The 20,491-nt window shown below is 58.6% G+C and overlaps 1 protein-coding gene across 1 annotated transcript; it reads right to left on the bottom strand.

Annotated features, from left to right (window-relative positions):
- Positions 1-48: 48 nt before the first annotated feature.
- Positions 49-20,411, bottom strand: STKLD1 (serine/threonine kinase like domain containing 1; the record flags this gene model as incomplete). The annotated part of the gene is made up of 21 exons (XM_082617164.1): positions 20,160-20,411; positions 18,392-18,478; positions 15,944-15,988; positions 14,588-14,662; positions 13,493-13,594; positions 11,273-11,343; positions 10,434-10,549; positions 8,865-8,983; positions 8,159-8,322; positions 7,498-7,832; positions 6,004-6,364; positions 4,698-4,705; positions 4,487-4,603; positions 3,721-3,864; positions 3,494-3,656; positions 2,828-2,976; positions 2,156-2,284; positions 1,952-2,080; positions 680-820; positions 389-468; positions 49-126 (listed from the first exon to the last, which is right to left on the bottom strand). Exons 1-21 carry the CDS (start codon positions 20,172-20,174, stop codon positions 49-51), a joined length of 2,628 nt encoding a protein of 875 aa, XP_082473290.1. The 5' UTR covers positions 20,175-20,411.
- Between the last annotated feature and the right edge of the window lie 80 nt (positions 20,412-20,491).

The raw sequence follows: 20,491 nt of genomic DNA, 5'->3' as shown, positions 1-20,491 counted from the left end.
CCCGTCAGGTACAGCCTGGGGAGGGAGGGGCGGCTGCCTGGCGCAGGCTTACTGCCCACCTTCGGAGCTGGGCCGCGAGGCCTCTTCCAGCTTCTGAAGCACACTTTGTGCGTAAGAAACCAGCTCCTGCAAGAACAGTAGGTCAGCTGTTTGCGTGGACGGTCTCTGCGTCCACGAGTAATTTCTGTTAATCTGCTTTTCTTTGAAGCGGTCTCACTGCTGCTCGTCTTCAGGGTTTACTTTGGCCCAGTCATGGACACGGGTGATACGGGGAGAGCCTCTTAAGACCACACACGCGGCAGTCCCAGTCGCCTCCACGCAAACCGCTGGCCCGGCCCCTGGACTCTGTGCCACCCGGGTCTGGCTGAGGCAGTCCCCCGACACTCACCAGGCTGGAGGTGAAGCGCCCGTGGATCTCCTCGACCAGGGGCTGGATGCCGCTGGACACCAGCTCCGAGAGGATCTCCTCTGCGGGCAGAGCAGAGGGTCCTGAGGCCAGGCCCCCACCTCCCGAGGCTTAGCGTGAACTGCTGGGACTTGGGAGCGGGCGTCACCCGTGCCAGCATGGACCCTGGCGCGGAGGGTTCCTGCCCCTCCCCCATCGGTTACAGCTGCGAGCAGAGCGCCTCTTGAATGCTGGCTTCCAGGGAGGGCGTGACGAGGGCAGGGGGGTCCTCACTGTAGGAGGCGAGGTGGGCCAGCAGCATGCAGATGCTCTCCGCCACCTCCGGGTCGTCCTGGTGGAGCTGGTACGTCTCCTGGATGAGGGTGAGGCCGCTGCTGCCCTCCTCGGGCATCACCACCTGCAGGGCCGCCAGCTCTGGCGTGGGCAAGAGGGTGGGTGCCAGTAGTACTGAATGTGTGGGGCTGTTGGCAGCCCAGGGCACCTGGGGCAGCAAAAGCCTCAGCTGGCGGGACACCACGCTGTCCTGCAGCGTGGGCACCGCCAAGGTCAGGCTTTTCCTGGCTCTGCATCTGCGGGTGTCCTCTGGTGGGGTGTGCACCCGCCTCTCTCTCCATCCCGGCAGCCCCCAAGGCCAGTGTGCTTGTAGAGAGGGTGCTGGGGACGTTCCAGGGCACCTCCCCGCACCATGAGGAGGCCCGTCAGTGCGGGGTTAGGCCTGGCTCCTGAGGGGCTGGGGGCCCGTGAGAGCAGTGACCCATGATGTCACATAGTTGTCAGATCCTCCCGGAGTCCAGGGGGAAGCTGACCCTCCAGGGAGTGGACTTAACCGTCAACAGCCAGCAGGAGGCAAAGCCGAGATTCTCGGCTTGGGTCCCGCACGCTCGCTGGGTTCTGACGACCCCACTCCTTGTTCACTGAGCCACGTGCCTGTTGCTCTCGGGGCTTCAGCACCCCACCCCGTTTGATGGGATCCCAGCGGGAGTGGGGGGCAGGCCCGGAGACCCCGCCTGCTCGGGAGGTTCTCTCCAGGAGTGAAGGTCACCCCACTCCCTGCTTCAGGCCGAGTAGCAGGCAGAGGCCCGCCAGCCTGCACACCCAGCGGGTGCCGGACCTCACAGGGGCCAAACCACCCCACACGGCCAGCAACCTCTGCCAGGCTCCAGGCCCCGAGTGTCCGTGAGGGCTTGTGGTGCCAAGTCGGGTGCAGAGCGTGGACCGGGGGCTGAGGAACAGCTGGGGTTTGCGTGAAGGTGGAGTTCAGAGCCCTGACTCGGGCTGTCTTCAGAGCCACACCTGGAGGGGAGCCTGTGCACACGCCAGGCCTGTGGGTGGTAGGGAAGGTGGTCACAGTGCAGAGTTGCACAGAACAGTGGGAAGTGAGGGTACAGAAAACCTGCGTGGCGACGTCTGGGTGATGGGACCGTAGGTGTTTCCCCTCCCTGTTTTGAGCGTGTGCCTGCTTTTGGTTTCTGGGCTGCCAGCAGGCATTGCTAGGGGAGTCTGCCTCCGCCTCCTAGTGGCAGCCCCGGCCGTCCCCAGGCTCACCAGACACCTTCGTGAGGCTGGCCAGCCCCCGGCAGGCGTTGTTCACCAGCAGGGCTCGGTCCTGGCACGCCTGGATGCTTTGCAGGAGCAGGACCACCACCTCTTCCAACTGCTGCTCCCCTATGCAGCCTGCGGGGGGTCACACATGCCTCGTCTTGAGGGCCCAGGGCCACCTCTCTGGCCCCGGGACCCCAGGCTGCTCACCCAGCAAGGACAGCAGCCACAGGACTGCACAGCCGGCTTCAGCCATCTCTGCGTCCGTAGGGTAGGTGGCCAGCACCTCAGCAATGAGGGCCGGGGCTTTCTCCAAGGGGGCCTTGTTCGCAATGACAGCTGGAACAGGATGGGGTGGAGGAGGGGACACCTACTCTTTGGTGGTGCAGAAGCTGGGGGAGAGGGGCAGCCCCAGCCTGCTAGCCAGTCTGTAGGGTAGGAATCGGCAGGGCCCCCAAGGGAGGTTTGGGGAACCTTGCGTGCCGGGTGTGGGCAGGGCTCTCCACGGTTGGGAGCCCTCTTTTCCTTGGGGAAAATGACCTCCCAGGTGCTGGAGGGCCAAGTGGGGCCTGGAGGGGGAGTGGCACGGCCTGGGAGCACCCCCTTTCTGAATCAGAAATAAGGATAGTTTGCCCAGTGCTAAGGCCAGCTTGTGAAACCAGGGACTGCCCAGGAAATCCCACGATGTGTGTGAGCTGGAGGGTTCCATGGGCCGGGCACAAGGGGGTCCGAATATGAACCCATCCCTCCCCAGGATAGCACTTCCTGCCCCTGCCGGTGCAGCTTCTCCCGTCCACTCCCCCCCCTTCTCTTCCTCTCCTCCCAGCTCTCTGGTGGTTAGGGTGCAGCGGAGGGAGGGGGCCCAGCCTCGGGCCCGCTCACCATCCACCAGCAGGGCCCAGAGCAGCCTCAGGCCGTTGATGCAGACGTCCCTGTTCCTGGGGAAGGTGTCCAGGTGCTCCAGGATGCGCTCACACAGCCCGGCCCTCCGCAGCTCATCTGTGGCCAGTCCTGTAGGTGGGCCCCGGAATTAGGACCACAGAGAACACCTCCTCGAGGAAGCCCTCCCTGGGGGCCACCCCCCTTCTCTGTGGTCCTAGGGCACTGCAATCCCATGCATCCCACACCAGTGGGTGCCTACTTGGCCAGTTTCATGCCCAGCATGAGACCCAGAAGCAAGGATATAGTCCATCCCCTGGGCCACCGTTCCAGCACCTCCCATCCCATTACTGGGCTGGGACCGGCCTCCGAAGCTTTCCTTCCAAGCTGGGACCACGACTGTGTTCTCTCAGGGTGATGACCTGGCATTGTTCGCCAGGTGGTCCCGATTTACACCTGCTGTCCCAACATGGCTACTCATGGCAGCCCTTTGCACTTCTCGGCGCGGGGTCAATGTGGTAAATTGTCTGGTGAGTGTAGGGTGGGCCGGGGGCCACGGGGCTCCAGGTGAGGCCCCAGCTTCCCTTTGGAGAGAACGACGCCCACCCGGTTAGTGGCTGGAGGAGGGGAACATGTGTAAAGCCCTCGGTGGTGACCCTCTCCCCGCACCGTCTCTCGACCGCTCGCTGGTGGCCTCTCTGGAGCAGGGCTGAGTGGGGCCGGTGGGGCAGCAAGGGCTGGAACCTGAAACGCGTCGGCGTGAAGCCCATGGTGGCGCCTGGCCGCTGCCCATGCATGTTGACAGAGGGACACGTGACTGTGAACGTGGAAGCTGGGGACGGAGCAGCTGTCCCCTCGGGGCATCCCTGCGCCGCCCGCCTGAGCCCTGCACCCACCCTGGCTGGCGACGACGGTGAGCAGGCGGTACACCGTGACCAGGAGCTGCTGCTCCTCGGGTTGGCTCTGCTGCACGCTCAGCAGCGCGGGGGCGATGGCGCTGTCGCTCAGCACCGTGGCCGCCGGGTCCTGCCCCAGTGTTGCTCAGGCCAACAGAAGAGGCCGGTGAACCCTGAGCTGGGGGCCACGGTGGGAACACAGCAGGCGGGGGCGGGGGTGGGGTCTCCGGGGAGGAAGCCGAGGTCGGGGCGCAGCGCAGGTCCCCCTGAGTGCTTATTGCATGAAGGAGCCAAGGACCGGAGGGCTGGGGGCCCTGCCAGGACTGTGAGCACGTGCCAGAGTAGACGTTTATCACGTGCAGTGTAAAACATTACATGGAAATTCAGCCTAAATATTAAAGTGAGAAAGGCAGTGAAGTATTTCCAGTTTAAAAATCGGAGGCCAGGCCCTCAGGATCTCAGCTCCAGCCTCTCCCATCCCTCCTTAGCTGCCCTCCTGGGAGCCCACGCCTGGGACCCCATCCCACCTGCCTGGGCTCACACCACAGGACCCCTATGACCAGCTCCTCGTTTCATGCCTAGAGATCAGCCAGAAGAGGGAGCAGCTGGTCCAGGGCCACAGAGGCAGGCCTTGGGCGGTGCCCCAGACTCCTGGCTGCGCCCTGTCATCCTGGGGTGGGGTTGGGTACCCAGAGGGCCAGACGCCAGGGCGATGACTGGCGTGGGAGGGCGGGGGCAGGAGAAGTCAGCTGTGCCCAGAGCCCACCTTGGCCCCGGGTGCGGAGCAGCTGGGAGCAGGCACACGGCTGTGCGTCAAGGACCCTGTCGTGCTGCTTCACGATGCCGACCAACGCCTCCGCCAGCTCCGCCGGCCACGGCACACCTGGCAGCGTGGGGGGCAGAGTGAGATGGCATAGGAGCAGGTGGCGGGAGGGGGTGTGGACCAGACCCTGATGGGAGTCTGCAGAGCATCACACGTGGGCCCCTGGGTGGACGCGCAGGCGGGTGACCAGACGTGGTCAGTCAGGGTGTGTGGAGTGCTTGCCATGCGTCTGCCATAGGGATCTTCTTCCAGCAGCTCTACAAGATCGATCCTCATTTGACAGATGAGAAAACAGGGTCAGGGAGATGAGAGCCCTTGCTTTGAACCTAGCCTATCTGACTCCAGAGCCCTTGGCCGTTACTGCCCTGAGAGGGGACATCTGTGGGTCCCTTAGACCTTCCTCTGGGCCAGGGCATGTGCTGGCGAGGCGGGGAGGCAGTGGTGGGCAGCCGAGGGTCCACACAGCTGCGCCCCTTCCTAACTGCTGCTTCACCTCTCTCAGCCTGTGTCCTCCTGGTAAGAATGACAAGGACAGGGCCTCCCTGGTGGCGCAGTGGTTGAGAGTCCGCCTGCCGATGCAGGGGATACGGGTTCGTGCCCCGGTCTGGGAGGATCCCATATGCCGCGGAGCGGCTGGGCCCGTGAGCCACGGCCGCTGGGCCGGCGCGTCCGGAGCCTGTGCTCCGCAACGGGAGAGGCCACAACAGTGAGAGGCCCGCATACCGCAAAAAGAAAAAAAAAAAAAAAAAAGAATGACAAGGACAAAAGTGCTGGCACCAGGGAAGCCAAGCCATGGCTACCCCGTCTCCAGGCGAGGCTGTCTGAGGCAGGCGTGGCTCTGGGGTGACAGCCGAGGCCAGTCTTGGGAAGGGGCCCGGCAGCCTCTCTCACTCTCTCTGGGAGGGCAGAATCTCTTCCCATGGACTCTGTCCTGGCCATAGCCTTGCTCCAGACGGGGTCACGGGGAAGGAGAGGGAGGGGAAGGGAAATGGCCAAGGTGAGGTCTCTGCTACCTCATTAGAGGGCTGGCACTGGGCCTTTATGACCTCTGCTGTCCCGGCCACTGGGACAACCGTCTATGGAAGGATGGATGGGTGGACGGATGGAGAGACAGGTGGATGGATGGATGGATGAGTGCATGATGTAATATTCAGGCTGGTGAGACAGATTGAGGGCAGAGATTTTACGAACCCATGTTTTGGCAAAATTTAAAATATTAATACTCCTTGATGGAGGAAGTTGGGGGAAGAGGTGTTCTCATGCACTCTTGAGAGGTGAGAAAGTTGGTGCATCGACAGAGGGCAACTTGCAGAACCTATGAAAACGTGAAGTATTCACAGCCTGCACAGCTAGGAATTTATCCTGCAGAAACACACACAGCACACACACATACGCCCCGGGGTGGGCTGTATAACATTGCTTATGATACCAGGAAATCGGCAACCACTCAAATAGCCAACCAGAGGAATGGTGGCAGAGACGGGGTGTCTAGTAAGCATCCATGAAAAGCATGTGAGGGGAGGCCCCGGGAAGTGGTTCGGATGCCAAGTCCACCCCCCTGCCCACTTGTCTGCTCAGTGAAAGTGGCGGCACAGGAGGAAGTCCAGGCTCCTGTTCCAAGCAGGTGGTAAAGCCGTGGATGTTCATGGGAATGTAAGCAGGCGTCAGAAAGTACCAGCCAGGGAAGCTGGAGCGGCTGGGGCCCCCCGGGGGAAGGCGAGAGGGTGGCGGCTCTACCTTGCTGATCTTCAGACATCCTCAGGAGCCTCTTCATGGCCCTCTGCTGGGCTTCGGGGTGGCTGGAGAAGTTCTGCATGACCTCTGCAGGGGACAGGGCAGCACGGGGAGGCGCCTTGGCTCAGGGACCCGCCTGAGGGCTGGGGCACCAGGGGCGCATCCGTGAGCACCACTGCACAGACCCACGTGACCCAGCGCGAGGTGGTGCCCTTATCATCCTCACCTTCCCGGCCGAGCCACCTGTCCAAAGTCGAACCTGGATCTGCCTCAGAGCCCGCCCAGCGGGTGCTCCCCCTCCACACCTCCCTCGGGTAACTCCCTCCAGGTACTCGGGGCAATGGCCTTCAGCTGGACCCAGCTGTCTGCCTCCAAAGCCCACGGCCACGAGACAGGGAGACTGAGCAGCTGGGGCCTCATGGGTCCCCTTTTCCAGAAAGGGAGGCAGAGGTGACAGCCCCTTATCGCAGGGAGCCCGCGCAGGGAGCCACTGTCAGGGAAGAGGGAGTAGCCCACCCACACCAGGGACACAGAGGGATGGGAGGGCGGAGCCACCCCCGAACTTGGAGATGACCTCCAGATCCATTCTCTACCCAAGACCGTGGGTGTAGCCCCCAGCCTGGGGCAAGCAGAGGAGTCTATCGTGTGCACCTTTGCGGGGGTGGGGGGGTGACCAGCCTGCACTGCGCCTGGAGCCTCAGGCCTGCACATGTCATATTGCACACGGAGCCCCTGGGCCACTTCACCTCCCTGCAGGGCCATGCCTGCTGGTCCACGGTGGCTGCTGTGCCGGCCCCAATGTGAGCACCATTCCGGGCACGTAGCAACCACACAGGAGGTGCTGCTGATTGGGGAAGACACTCCAGGCACCGGGCCGCTGCATGCTGGGTGAGCAAGCAAAAAGCAGGGAGTCTGTGGTGGGGTGCGTGGCAGTGAGGGGGCTGTTCGGTGACGTGGAGGACTGTGTAGCCGGAACGGGGGAGGCAGGTGGGGGCCTGGCCACAGAGATGAACTCTGCTCTAGGTAAGCTTGGGGATATCTGAGCGGGGTGGTACCCTGAGCAAAGCAGTGCTTGGGATGGATGAGGGGCAAGCCCACCGGCCATGTGTGAGGAGTGGTCCAGGGGACTGGGCGTGGGTCACTGCCCCCCCAGCTAAAGACAGTGGGGTGCCGGGGCCACAGCGGCCTCTGGCGCCGCCCCCTCGGGGCCCCATCATCACCTAAGATGCTGGCAACGTTGCTTTCTAGCAGCATGTCGATGATGAACTCGGGCACCACCTGCCGGTGCAGCACCAGGGCACTGCTGGAGGGCCTGAAGTCGCCGCTCACAAACGGGAAGTGAATCACGTCCCTGGGGAGGGGCAGAGAGCCGCCAACTGGCCCTGCGCCTGCTCTGCGTCCAGCAGCTGCTGGGCCTCCACCTGCTTTGGGCACCCGCTTGGGAGCACGTCTCCCAGCATCACAGTGCGTCCAGCGGGCACCGCAGCAATTCCCCCTCCAGGAGGGGCCAAGGGAGGACAGTGCTGGGCCCTGGCACTTGCACTCGCGTGGGCCCCTTCCTCCATAACATAGACCAAAAAATCACAATTTCTGGCTGTGTTGGTATAAGGGTGAACATAAGCCAGGATGGATCATTTTGTTCTTCTGACTTTAAAATACATTAGAGTTGAAACATTTTCCTGGGCCCTGGGCCCTGGGCCATGCCTCCCACACCTGATGGGGAAGCTGGCCCTGTTTGTCTTGCGCTCAGAGATGTGGCCACAGTTTGGGACAGCCCAAACTGGAGGAGCCACTATCCATGGATGCAGCGCTTTGTGGTGTTAAAACCCCAAGTGCATGCGCAGACTGACAGTGAAATGCCACCCCAGGGCCTGAGCTCACCTGATGGTTATTCGCTCCGATGGGTCAGCCTGGAGCATCAGAGGCAAAAGGGAACTGAAGATTTTCGCATCGGGGACCCTCCTCTCCTCCATGGTCCTCAGGACACCCCTCAGGCCGTCGGGGGAACTCCGGATGGACTTCCGCAGAAGCATGGCTTCCGTGCTCTAGGAGGAGGGAGAGGACCACTTGTGCACCTCCTCAGCTAAAGGAAGATGGCCTGACCTCGGGCAGAGGGGAGGCGACGTGGCCGCCGCCGTCAGGAACGCACAGAGGCCACCTGCACCCCCGAGTTCTTGTACGAAGAAGAAATGGAGGTTCAGAGAAAAGCAAGTGGCCATCTCACTGGCTGGAGGGAGTAGGGGAACAGCCCTCCGTCCATGGCCGGACTCCCACTGTGGGCCGGTTAGTGCACCCAAACTCAGCTGTTCTTATCCATAAGGGGGCGTTGCTTGGGCGGGTTGAATGTTACCATCACCGTCATCACCACCACATGGGGGCCCAGCAGGCCCAAATGCGGGGTCCTCCGGCAGCTGGGGCAGCGGGGGGGCCTCCCACACAGCCCCACAGGCACTCAGCGTGGGCAGGAGGATGCCAATGGGAAGAATGCACCCTTTTCAGGGCCGGGGGTGGGCAGAGCCTGGCTCCCTGGGGCTGTGGGAAGTGGGGTTCAGGTGTGGTGGGGAGGGGTGGACGGAAGGCCCCTCACATCCAGGAAGGAGCAGCTGGCCATGTCAAGAATGATGCAGCCCAGGGACCAGATGTCAGATTTCTGGCTGAAGGAGAAGTTGAGGGCTTCAGGGGCCATCCAGGACTTGTGAAAGGGGTCTGTGGGCAGGAGTGAAGTGGGGGATGTTTGAGACCCGTGCTCCCTGGGGAAGCAAGCAGCTTGAAAAATGAGCCCTCCATCACCCTTCCCCGGGGAGGGAGAGACGTGCTATCTGAGGCGGAAAAGGAAGAGGCCCCCTGGTCAGTAAGATCCTGGCCCTTGATCTTCAGCCAGTGAGGCTGCCCATCTCGGCAGGGGCCCACCAGGCTGGCCGTGTGCGCATCTGTGTCCCACTGCAGCTGCAGAAATAGTCGGAAGGGGCATGTGCCACAAAGGCTATGGAGGGCTGCACCCTCCATAAACGTCTTGCCCCTCCCAACATTTAGTCGGGACCTTGAGGCAATGTTCCAGTTGCCCTGCCCTAGTTTCTAAACCTGAACCCCTGGGACTTCCCTGGCTGTCCAGGGGTAAAGACTCTGCACTTCCACTGCCGGGGGCACAGGTTCAATACCTGGTCGGGGAACTAAAATCCCGCGTGCTGCGCGGCCAATAAATACATACATACATACGTACATAAACAAACAAACCTGAACTCCAGACAGGAGCCAAAAGAGCAGGGTCCCCGGCCCAGCTCTATCAGTGCCTGACAGGCCTCAGGCAGCCCCTCCCTTTCCGGACCTCCATTCCCCAAAGAGCAAAGGGGTGGGCTCCAAGGACCCCTGCCATCTACACCTCCAGTAGATCCACCCATCCACTCAGCTGCCCACCCACCTGTCTACCCACACCCACCTATCCATCCTTCCACCCACCTATCCGTCTGTTCATCTATCTGCATGTCCATCTATCCACTTGTCCATCCACCCACCCACTCATCTATCCATCCATCCATCTATCCATCCACGCACCCACCCACCCACCCGTCCATCCATCCACCAAGGACAGCGTGCCACTGGTCCCTGCCAGCCCGGGACTCTGGAGTTCTCCACTGGAGAGTTGCTCTCTCCACCCCTGATAGCCGTTATAGGGTTGAAGCCCAGCTCTCTTTGCCCTGTTGTCTTTTTAAAGGAAGGAAAACTCCTCCCTCCTGACTGCTCACCTTTACCACCTCCTGGGTTACTTTGAGACTCAGTAAAGTAATCCAGCCGGAGCCAATGCCTGCCGTCCACCAGCCCTCCCTCTGTGCATGTCAGTTTCCTTCCTTCTGAGGGCTTCCTTCCCCCTTCTTGAAGGTTAACATTTTCTGAGTGTCTTTTGGACCCTGCATGCCCCCCCACCCCACAATGGTACTTCTGCTCAGTTACAGTCCAGGCAAGGGGGTCTCTGGAGTCCACATAAGCCCAAGGGGGTCTGTGGGGACCTTCTGAGCAAGGAGAGCTTTGCTGTTGCCTTGTTCCAACACTTAGAGTGGCCACTGCCCTTGGACTCCAGGGGCGACCCACTCGGTTAAATGGGCCCTCCCCCAGTGCTCCCGCGCCACCACTGTCCCCTGGCTGGGAGGACGCCAGCCACCTTCCTCTGCACGGACGTTCCACTTGGCCACGTCGGTCATGAGTGCGTTGCAGCTCAGGTCCTGCAGTTTGCAGTGGTCGCTGCTGACCAGGGCGATGTTGGAGGGCTTGAGGTTCCTGAAACCGAGAGGCGCGCCCTTCCACCCACTGCCTGGCAGGGCCACGACTGTCTGTGAACCCTCTGCTCCCGCCACACCCAGGGCCAATGCAGCAGCCCACACCCCTCCTCCTCTCTCCTCAGTAAATGCCCTGTTGAGCCACTTTTTAAATATCGTTTCCTGTAAGCATAAATATACTGTTATTTCAAATGGGAAAAACAAGCCAACTACAGGTAAGGAAACACCCGGTCCTCCCGTGGTCCCTCCGCTAACGTCCTTCCAGATCTCAGCTGCGTTTGTCTGGGGACTGGCTTTCCATAAGGTCCAGTGACATTAACACGGAATCTCGAGCATTTCCCTCCTACATTTGGTTCACACGGTTTTCTCTCCGCCTTTAAATGTGGCACTGATCCTTCAGATCACGATTCCGGAGAATGAAACCGGCAGGTCAAAGCTCAGCCTGGGAGTGCCCAGAGGCCCTCGGGTGGCCTAATCTCTTCCTCAGTGCTGTTATCTGGTTCTTCCCTTGCACTTTAGAACCAACTGCCCCGTCTGTGCATGGGGAGGGTCGTGGAGGGGGTGACGTTCTCTTTAAGCCAGGGAGGTGCTCTGGGAAGGGGAGGGGCCTATCCTTGTCCCAGCTGCACCTCTCTCCCTTGGGCCCCCGCCTGGGCGCTGCCACCAGGAGGTGCCACCCCCAGGAGGTGCCTTTCCTCCTCAAGCAGCCTGGCCACCCGGTCACCTGTGGATAATGTCCAGCTGGTGCAGGTACTCCAGCGCATTCAACACCTGGCCCAGCATGTTCTGCATCCACTGGGGAAAGATCGAGAGATGCCAGGACTGGGGGCCCTGAAAGCTCCCAGGCGGGCCTCCCAGCTGCTCTTCTTAGGCAGGTCAGTGGCCACTCAGAGCAGCCAACAGGGTCGCGGCCAGTTCCCGCCCTGCGTCTTGAGGTGGGCCTGAAGTGAGCGGCCAACAGCTCAGAGCCAGTGCAGGCGCTTCTGCTGCAGGCTGCTTCAAGGCCCTCTGGACAGAAATGCCCTGTTAGGCGGCAACGCCCTGGTCTCCAGACCCCCAACTCCTGTCTCCAGGAGACCCGGGGGCCCTGGGGCTCTAGCCCCGCCCGGGCCCCACCCCATGGGTACCAGAGATGCTGAAGTCTGCAGCTGCTACTTGGGGTTTGCCTCTCCAGGGCATTAGAATGGAAAGAGCCCTGAGAGAGAACATTCTGAAAGCAGTTTGTGTCAGAAACAAGATCCACCTGGTTTCCAGGGCAGTGATTTTCAAACCGTGTTCCTAGGAACCCTGGATTCCACCTGGGGTGTCAAGAGAGGGGCTGAGCAGGCAGGACCCCGGGGCTCCTGCCACGCCACCTTCCACTGACCCCCAGACCCCTGACTAGAGTAGCTCTGCTTTCCTTACTGGGGGTTCTGAGAACATTTTTGTGCTTGACAGGGTTCTACTACAAAGAGAAAGTTTGAAACCCACTCAGAGGCTGTCTCTGAGGCCCACTTTGGAGCTGCGTGCCCCTCGGAACCCCCCAGCAGGGTCGCAGTGCCTGGTGGCCCAGCAGAACAGAGGTGTGTTCAGAGCAAAAGCAGGCAAAATTTATTTGGGGTGGGCCATAGGCCTAAATGTGAAAGCAAAATGGATCCAGCTCCGAGGGCAACAAAGGAAAATATCGTCATGACCTTGGGATGGGGAAGGCTTCTCTAAAGTCTCAGAAGGCACCAACCACAGACGAAACACTGATGAATCAGAGTTCATTACAATTAAGAAAGTGAACTGGCAAGCCACAGACTGGGAGAGGACATCTGGACACTGTGTCCATAATATATAAAGAGCTCCTACGAATCAACAAGAAAAGATGGACAACCCTAATGTTTAAATGGGCAAGAGACCTGAACAGGCACAAAAGAAGATATCCAAATGGCCAAAAAGTGCTCACAATGACTAGTCAATTGCAACTAAAATGTAACTTTTTTTGTGTGTGTGTGGTACACGGGCCTCTCACTGTTGTGGCCTCTCCTGTCGCGGAGCACAGGCTCCGGACGTGCAGGCTCAGCGGCCATGGCTCACAGGCCCAGCTGCTCCGCGGCATGTGGGAACTTCCCAGACCGGGGCACGAACCCATGTCCCCTGCATCGGCAGGCGGACTCTCAACCACTGCACCACTGGGGAAGCCCTAAAATGTAATTTTTAATTAAAATTAAGAAGACTGACACAGTGAAATGTGGGCCAGGATGCAGAGCTGGAAGACTCACAACTTGGGATAAGAGTCAACACCAAGTCAACCAACCATCCTGGAAAACTGGGACATTGGGCAAAGCAGCACACACAACCATTCTGTGACCCAGCAACTCCACGGTCACGCAGAAAATGAATGCTTAGGTCCATCAAAACACATGCCCAGCAGTGTTCATGGCAGCCCTTCTTCATAATAGCCCCAAACTGGAAGCGACCCAGATGCTCACAGCCCTGGACCAGATACACTGATGGTGATGTGGCCATCTGACAGACTGGCCCCTGGCCATGGAGAGGGATGATCTCCTGACACACTCACAGGTGGGTAAATCTCAAAGCACTGGGATGAACGCGAGAAACCGGACACAAGCAAACAACACGCTGTATGAGCCCATTTATGAGAACTTCAGGGACAGGCAGAAGGATCTCTGGAGGCAGAAGTCGAACCCTGGGTACTGGCTGGGACTGTCTGAAGGTCCAGGAACGCTCTGACCTCATGTGAGGGAGGGGACGGGAGTGTCTGCCTATGCAAAACTCACCAAGGTGTACACTTAAGATCTGTGCACATTACGGTATGCAAATACCTTCATTCATAACCGTCAGAAGGAATGAGACCAGACTCCATGGGTGCCTGCCCCTCTGCCCCCCGCTGTGGGGCCTGTGGCATCACAGGGTCCAGGCAGCCCCCAGGCCTGGTGCCCCAGAGAGTCTGTCTTACCTGGGAGTCAATGACTCTCTTTGCCGCCCTCTTCTTCTCAATGACATTCTGGAAGCTTCCCTCGTGGAACTCCATCACCAGGCAAAGGAACAGAGAGGAGATCTGCAGAGGACACAGCCCCTTAGCCAGGTGCCGAGTTCTGACCCCCAGAGGCCAGGCCTGGGGGCTTCCAGGCCGTCACCCGCTCCAGGTCTTTCCTCCCAGCCAGGCCACCACCAGCAGTGACTATGGGAGAATGCCCCCTTCTTGGGGGTGGGGTGGGGACAGCCCCTCCTGAGCAGCTCCCGCCTCCACCTCCTCTCTCCTCCCCCCACCCCCCCTACCCCCCATCTACACTAAGCCACATGGACTTTTTCTAAAGGGGCGCAGGGTCTCCTGGCCACCGCACACGTAGACCACCGTGCCTGGGGCACCGGGCCCTTCGTCCCTTAGGGCTCAGCTGAGATCCACTCTTCCCTCTGAGGGGCCTGCACCCGATGGGACCCCAGCAGCCCCTGTCAGCCCTCTCAGAGCACCCCGCCTACCCTCCCGCAGTGACACGTCCTCTTGGCTTATTTGTGTCCCCCTTGAGAGCATGAGGGGGTGCTCAGAAAATACTTGGGGGGACAGGTGGTGAGGGTCCCTCCCCACGGCTTTCCTCAGGGCCCAGCTAAAGGGGAGGGTGCCCCTCCACTCCTCCCGGCCCCTCCCTCAGTTTTCAGCCCAAATGGGGGTCTGACAGTGGGGTCACACCTGGCCCCCTTCCCCTCCAGCCCCCCGCATCCCCCAGCTCAGCCCCATGTGGAGCTTCTGGCTCCTTGAAGATGAGAAGTCAGCTCGCCCATGGGACCAAGCACGGGGCTCGGGGCGACCAGACCCAGACTAGAATCCTGCTCGGTTGTCGCCAGCTGGTTTCTCCCAGCCTCCACTTCTTCCGGAAAGTGGGACAGTGACCCTCCTATGCAGAGGCTGTGGGGCGCACGTGAGACAATGCCCAGAGAGCCCCCGGCGTGGCCCCGTGAGTGCTGCGGCCATTGGCGCTCGAGGGGCACGGCAGGGGGTGCTCTGTGCCCGCCCCGAGTGCCTGCTGAGCCCATGGGGTCGGCTCTGACCCACCTCACTCTTCCACACGATGAAGAGCTCCTGGTAGGTGGAGACGTGGGCGTGCTGAAGCTTCAGCAGCGGCATCAGCTGCGGGGCGAGGCCAGAGAAAGTGGAGGTGTTAGGGAAACACTGCTTCTAGAGGTGCTTCTCTGTCACACGTCCCAACAAGAACCACACGCTTCCAGCTCTGAGCGCGGGCCCAGGGAGGGTGGGCAGCCGGAGGTTAGGCGCCAGACAGCCCAGGGTAGGTCCTGTCTCTGGCACGTGATGGCTGTGCTGTGTGACTGAGGAGAGGATCTTCAACCTCTCTGAGCCTCCTAGCCTCATCTGGAAACGGCAGTAACGGTGGTATCTGCCTCACAGGGGTGTCAGGAGGACTAGGTAAGCCGATGCAGGCAGAGTGCCTGGCGCGTTGGAAACAAGCACAGTCTGGGTTGGCTGATGAAGGGGGTGTGGCCAACGGGAGGCCGGCCGCTGCTGCTGTGCCCAGGCCACCTGGCCTCCTGGTTGTGTACACTAGAGGTCCCAGGGCCCCTGCCCTCAGCTCAAAGTGCTTTGCAAAAGAACACAATTAGGCAGCAGAAACGGCTCCCTTCGCGACTCAGGCCAGACGGACAGCTGCTTATGATGGCAGGTTGGGTGTGAAAGGAGGTCGCCTAGTGGGGTGGAGAGGGGGCTGTGATGCTGGGGGGCACATTCTTTCTTTCATGAATGTGGCCTGGGTCCATCACCATGTGTCAGACACACTGTGGACAGAAGAGCTATTTGCTGGCAAAGCTCAAAAGCTGGTGATTCCAGAAAAAAGACAAACAAGTGACCGTTAGATAGGAAGGGAGATATTCAACCTCATGTGAAATTCAAGAAAAGCAGAGAAACATGACACAGAGCCTTTGCCGGCAAATCGAAGTATATACAGCTGTTTTTGCTATTATTATAAATCAGGACGTTACTGTCAGTTCTGACTGGCAGATTTAAGGAACGTAGAAGAGTTTATATTTTCTTTGTTAACCAATTCTCTATTTTCCAAATATTCTATTGTAACTGATACTTTTACAATTGAAGAAAAAAATGTTTTACAAGATGGCTATTGGTAGATCAGCCTAGGGACCTAGCCAACATTTAAAGGTTATCATCTTCTCTGAGAACATATATGCTAAGTGGTCAGCACCTGGATTTAGGAATGAGTGTTTGGTACACAGCCTCCCTTCATGACCTGGGGGCCTCTGACTTCACAGCACGGGGCAAGAACTGGTTCTGACCCTCCAAGCCTCCACCAGGCTTCCACCCATCATGCCCCAGTGGGGTGCAGAACAGTCTCTGTGTGTCCTGCATCATGTCCTGTAGAGAGGGAACCACCCAGAGAGTTACCTCCTCCAGGGCCTCGTTGGCCTGATGCTCATCAATGCACTCCGCCTGCAGGGCCACAAGAGCACTAGGTTGGTAAACGTGCAGTAAATGCCCACGTCATCATCATGACCACCACCACCATCATAATCACCACCATCATCACCATCATTATCCACCAGGGCTGCCAGGCGCCTATATTCATGCCCATCACACGCCACCAGATGGGGCCTGGAGATGTTCCTAAGGAAGGGATCCAAAAATCCTCTGAGCCATGAGACCACCTTTGCCCCTATTGCAAGGATACGTTTAGGATCACATAACATGAACTCCAGGGAATCGTCAGAGGATCCATTTTCAGACCATCTTGAAAGCAGGGGAGAAAACAGTGTGTTGCCCCCAGAGCCAAAGAGCTCTGCTCTGGTTCGCAAAGTATCAGCCCCATCACTGTATTCCTCATCCGTATTGGGAGGCTTGTCCCTGTCACTGCATGTGGGTGGTGGGGAACGCGTGGAGAGGGAGAGAGGGTGGTGGTCAGGGCAGCACCGAACTTTGAGTCTGCAACATACTTGGTGGCTAAGACTGTGGGTTCATACTGTCACCACATCTTACCAGATCCTTACCCAGAACTTTTGCTCATAAGATTTACAAATGAAAAACTCTTGTAACTGGGGTGATTATAGATGAAAATGCAGTTAGTGGGTAATTCCCCAATCCACGTAAAGACCCCAGATGCAGCGGCACCATGCATCCCTTCCTTCTGTTCCAGGGGCTCGTGCTGAAGTCATTTTGGCCAAAAACATACTGAAAGTCTTCAAATTACCACCTCTTTTGACCTAGAAATCCCACCCCTAGGAATTTATCCCAAGGAAATCATGGATCCTCAAAAAAATTAACTATAAGGTTGTTTATCAGAGTTGCTTACACAGAGTGAAAAATCGAGAACAAGCTAAGCCCTTATCACCCTGAGTGGATGGGTTGGGTCAGTCGTGGCACATCAAGCAGGGGGGTCCATACGGCCACCAGAGCCAGGGAAAGAGGAAGATGTGTCAGCAGTACCAACAACCTTTGCCATACACTGAGTGGGGAAAAGCACATTATCAAGTTCAGCACCATTATTTTTTAAAATATTTATTTATTTATTTGGATCTTAGTTGCGGCACGTAGGATCTTCATTGCCGCATGCGGGATCTTTAGTTGCAGCATCCATGTGGGGTCTAGTTCCCTGACCAGGGATTAAACCTGGGGCCCCTGCACTGGGAGCGTGGAGTCTTACCCACTGGGCCACCAGGGAAGTCCCAGCACCATTCTTGTAAAAAACCAAGAATTTTACACATGCTTACCAAAAAACCCTGAAAGGATATACAACCCCCATCCTTCATTTTGTTTAGAAAGATTGACTGACTTTTAAAAAAGCTCCTTGGAGGCTTCCCTGGTGGCTCAGTGCTTGAGAGTCCGCCTGCCAATGCAGGGGACACGGGTTCGTGCCCCGGTCTGGGAAGATCCCACATGCCGCAGAGCGGCTGGGCCCGTGAGCCATGGCTGCTAAGCCTGCGCGTCCGGAGCCTGTGCTCCACAATGGGAGAGGCCACAGCAGTGAGAGGCCCGTGTACTGCAAAAAAAAAAAAAAAAAAAAAAGCTCCTTGGGATTGACATATACACTAATATGTATAAAATGGATAACTAATAACCTGCTGTATAAAAAATAAATAAAATAAAATTCAAAACAAAGACTAAAGCTCCTTGATGGGGAAAGCAGTCATTCATCCTGCCCCATGGGCCCGTGAGACGACCGGGCAACCCCACAGACTGCAACGGAGCAGGAGGCCGGGTAGGACTTCCATCCCCGCTGCCTCGGGGCTGAGCTGCTGCGCAGACAGGAGGCCTGGCAGGCTGGAAGGGCGCCCGCAGCGGCCACCAACAAAGCTCTTCCCTAGACCCTCCATTCATCTGGACTACCTGGTCTTGGACACGCTAAGGGCTGTCCTCCTGCAGGTGTGCACTCCACCCGGCCATGCCAGCCCTCGTGAGGAGGTGAAGGAAGGGCCCGGGGTCAGCGTTCTGTCCTTAATCTTGTGTGACCTTGGGCAAGTCCCTGGCCACCCCCTCCAGCCTCCCTATCCTTGGCTGTAAAGCAGGGTCATCAGTCCCGCTTTGCTGAGGTGGCGGGAGATGAAAGATGATGCTGATGCCGGGCACGATGTCCACGTAAATGGTGGGCATGGTTGCTGGTGGAGTGAACGTGAGCATTTCTTCTCCATCAAGGGGAGAGAGGTGAGTTGGCGGGGAAGCCCGCAGAGCCACGTGTCACCCCCCCATCCCCGTCTATCCGCCCCCCCAGCCCACTGGATATTCCTTCGTGACTGCTGGCAGAGGGGAACCCGCTGTCACATCGCCTTTCTCTAACATGGGGATAATTGGTGTGTGTTTGGGGAGCCAGCCACACTGGGTGCCACACGCATGGCCTCTTACCTGCTTTATCACGTGCTTTACTTTGGTTTTTGTCTCCTCCACCAGAAGGTTCACCCCCAAGGCCCCAGGATTCAGCCAGTCCAAAATCTACCAGCAAAAGAGAAGCTTTCAGGAAAGCGTACACATCTTTTCACTGTCCAAAGCGTGCCCACCTCCAGTGTCTTTTCCGGTCCTTCTAACTAACTTCCCTCGTGGGCTGGCAAACAAGGAAATGGCCCAGAAGGCTGAGGAGGCCTCTGAAGGCAGAACCCGAGCCCATCTCTTTGAGGTCGACTCTGGAGCTCTGTCCACCACCCCACACCCCTTCTCCAGTCTGTGGTGAGGACCTGCAAGGCATCCAAGAGCCAGCACCTCCCTGGGGCAGAGGGTTTCTTCACTCTCTCCAGCCCCCTAGGATCCCAGCTTCCAGCATCCACCTCCAAACTGGGCATTCAAACAAGAAAGTAACTGGTCCATAATTGGGGCAATCATAGTCACAGCCATGTGTGTGCTTGGCACGTGCCAAGCACTTTACAGCCACCCACGCAGTCGGCGCTGTTGCTATCTCCTTGTTTACACTGGAGGAAACTGAGGCACAGGGAGCAGGGTCCTTGCCTGAGGCTACAACACTAATAACTGAGAGGGCTGGGAGTCGACTGGAACTCTGGGGTCTGACTCCAGAGCTGGCGCATCGAGCCAGACCTGCAGAGAGATGGCCGCCATGCCAGAACTCTGAGCAAGGAGGCTGAGGGATAGGTGAGGGTGGATGATGGGATTACAGTCATCAGAGGATGGGGGGAAGGGGGCAGGATGCCGAGGAGGGCACACAGGGGGTGGAGCCCCGCGTCTAAGGATTCTCAGAGTTCAGAAAAGTTTCAGGATTCTGTAATCCAGCCCCTGTGGCAGCCTGAATCCTGCTCAGGGCATAACAGAGGTATTGTACTGAGCAGCTTACGCTGGTGTAAGAATGCACACTTAAGCATTCTTAGGGGGCAAATTAAACAATAAAATGCACCCCTGTCTTCGGATCAGGTCTTTTTTTTTTTTTCCCCCTGAAAAAGTAACTACTTTTAAAATTCTCTGGTCACCCAGAAGCTCACCTGCTTTACCACTGGCTGACACCCCATAGTCTCCCACACAAAGGGAATTCTCACAAAGTGAGAAAAATCTAACTGACCAATTATTGTCAAATTAATGAATTTTTTACAGAGACTGACTCTAACAGTTAAAAAAATTGACATCTTATGCATTTAGTTCAACATTCATTTGCAGCTTTCCTTTTGTGAATTTTTCACGTCCTAAACATTTTCACAGGCTCTGGAAAAGACCCAAGTTCCCCCAGCTAGGGACTACTGATGGGGTGTTTTAGGAGTTCGGGGGCGTCTGATTATGAATTCTGAACGTTCTAGGGTGTCCTGTCTCTATGGGCCGAAGCACATGGACCCACGGGTGAAAAGGATGAAGGTATCCTCCATCCTCCCACATTCAGACTAGAGAGACCTTAATTTCATCCACCATTTTAGAAAGGGGGAAACCCAGGCCCAGAAGGGCAAAGGGCACCACGGAGGTCACGTCTGGAGGTACCGGAGGTCACCCTATGAGCTAGAGGCAGACACTGGCCGCAACACGGGCCCCTTGTCTCCCTGGGGTCGGACCTGGCCGCTAGCCCCTCGTGACGGTTAAACCGGTAGGGGGCCGGGGGTGGCGGCAGGAGATCCAGGTCCTGGGCTCGCCCCTGACCGTCGGCCCCTCGTCGCCCCCGCCTCCCCACCAGCGGACAACTCGGCACCTGGTACTTTTCCATTGTGTCTTGCGGGGAGACTCCCGGCCTGCCTGTCCCACCACTGGGCGCTGGGGCGCACCGCTAGCCCGAGCCGAGTCGGACCCTGAACTGAGCATGCTCAGTCTGGACCGCGTCCGGTGAGCGCCCATCCCCCAACCTGGGGGCGCCCTTCAGCCCCGGGTGCTGGCCTGATCCGGGGACCCTCCCTGCCCGAACAGTGTCACAGTGTCCGCTGGGGCGCCCGCGCGTCTCCAGCAGGCCGGCCCTCAGGGGGAGCGGGCGGAGCCTCGAGCGGGGAGGGCGGGGCCTCGAGTGCGGCGGGCGGGGCCTGAGCGCGG

Source organism: Mesoplodon mirus (genome assembly GCF_964341445.2).
Source record: "Mesoplodon mirus genome assembly, chromosome: 1".
Lineage (NCBI taxonomy): Eukaryota > Metazoa > Chordata > Mammalia > Artiodactyla > Ziphiidae > Mesoplodon > Mesoplodon mirus.
Note: the sequence above shows the minus strand (reverse complement) of the source record. Positions and strands in the feature narration are given on the sequence as shown.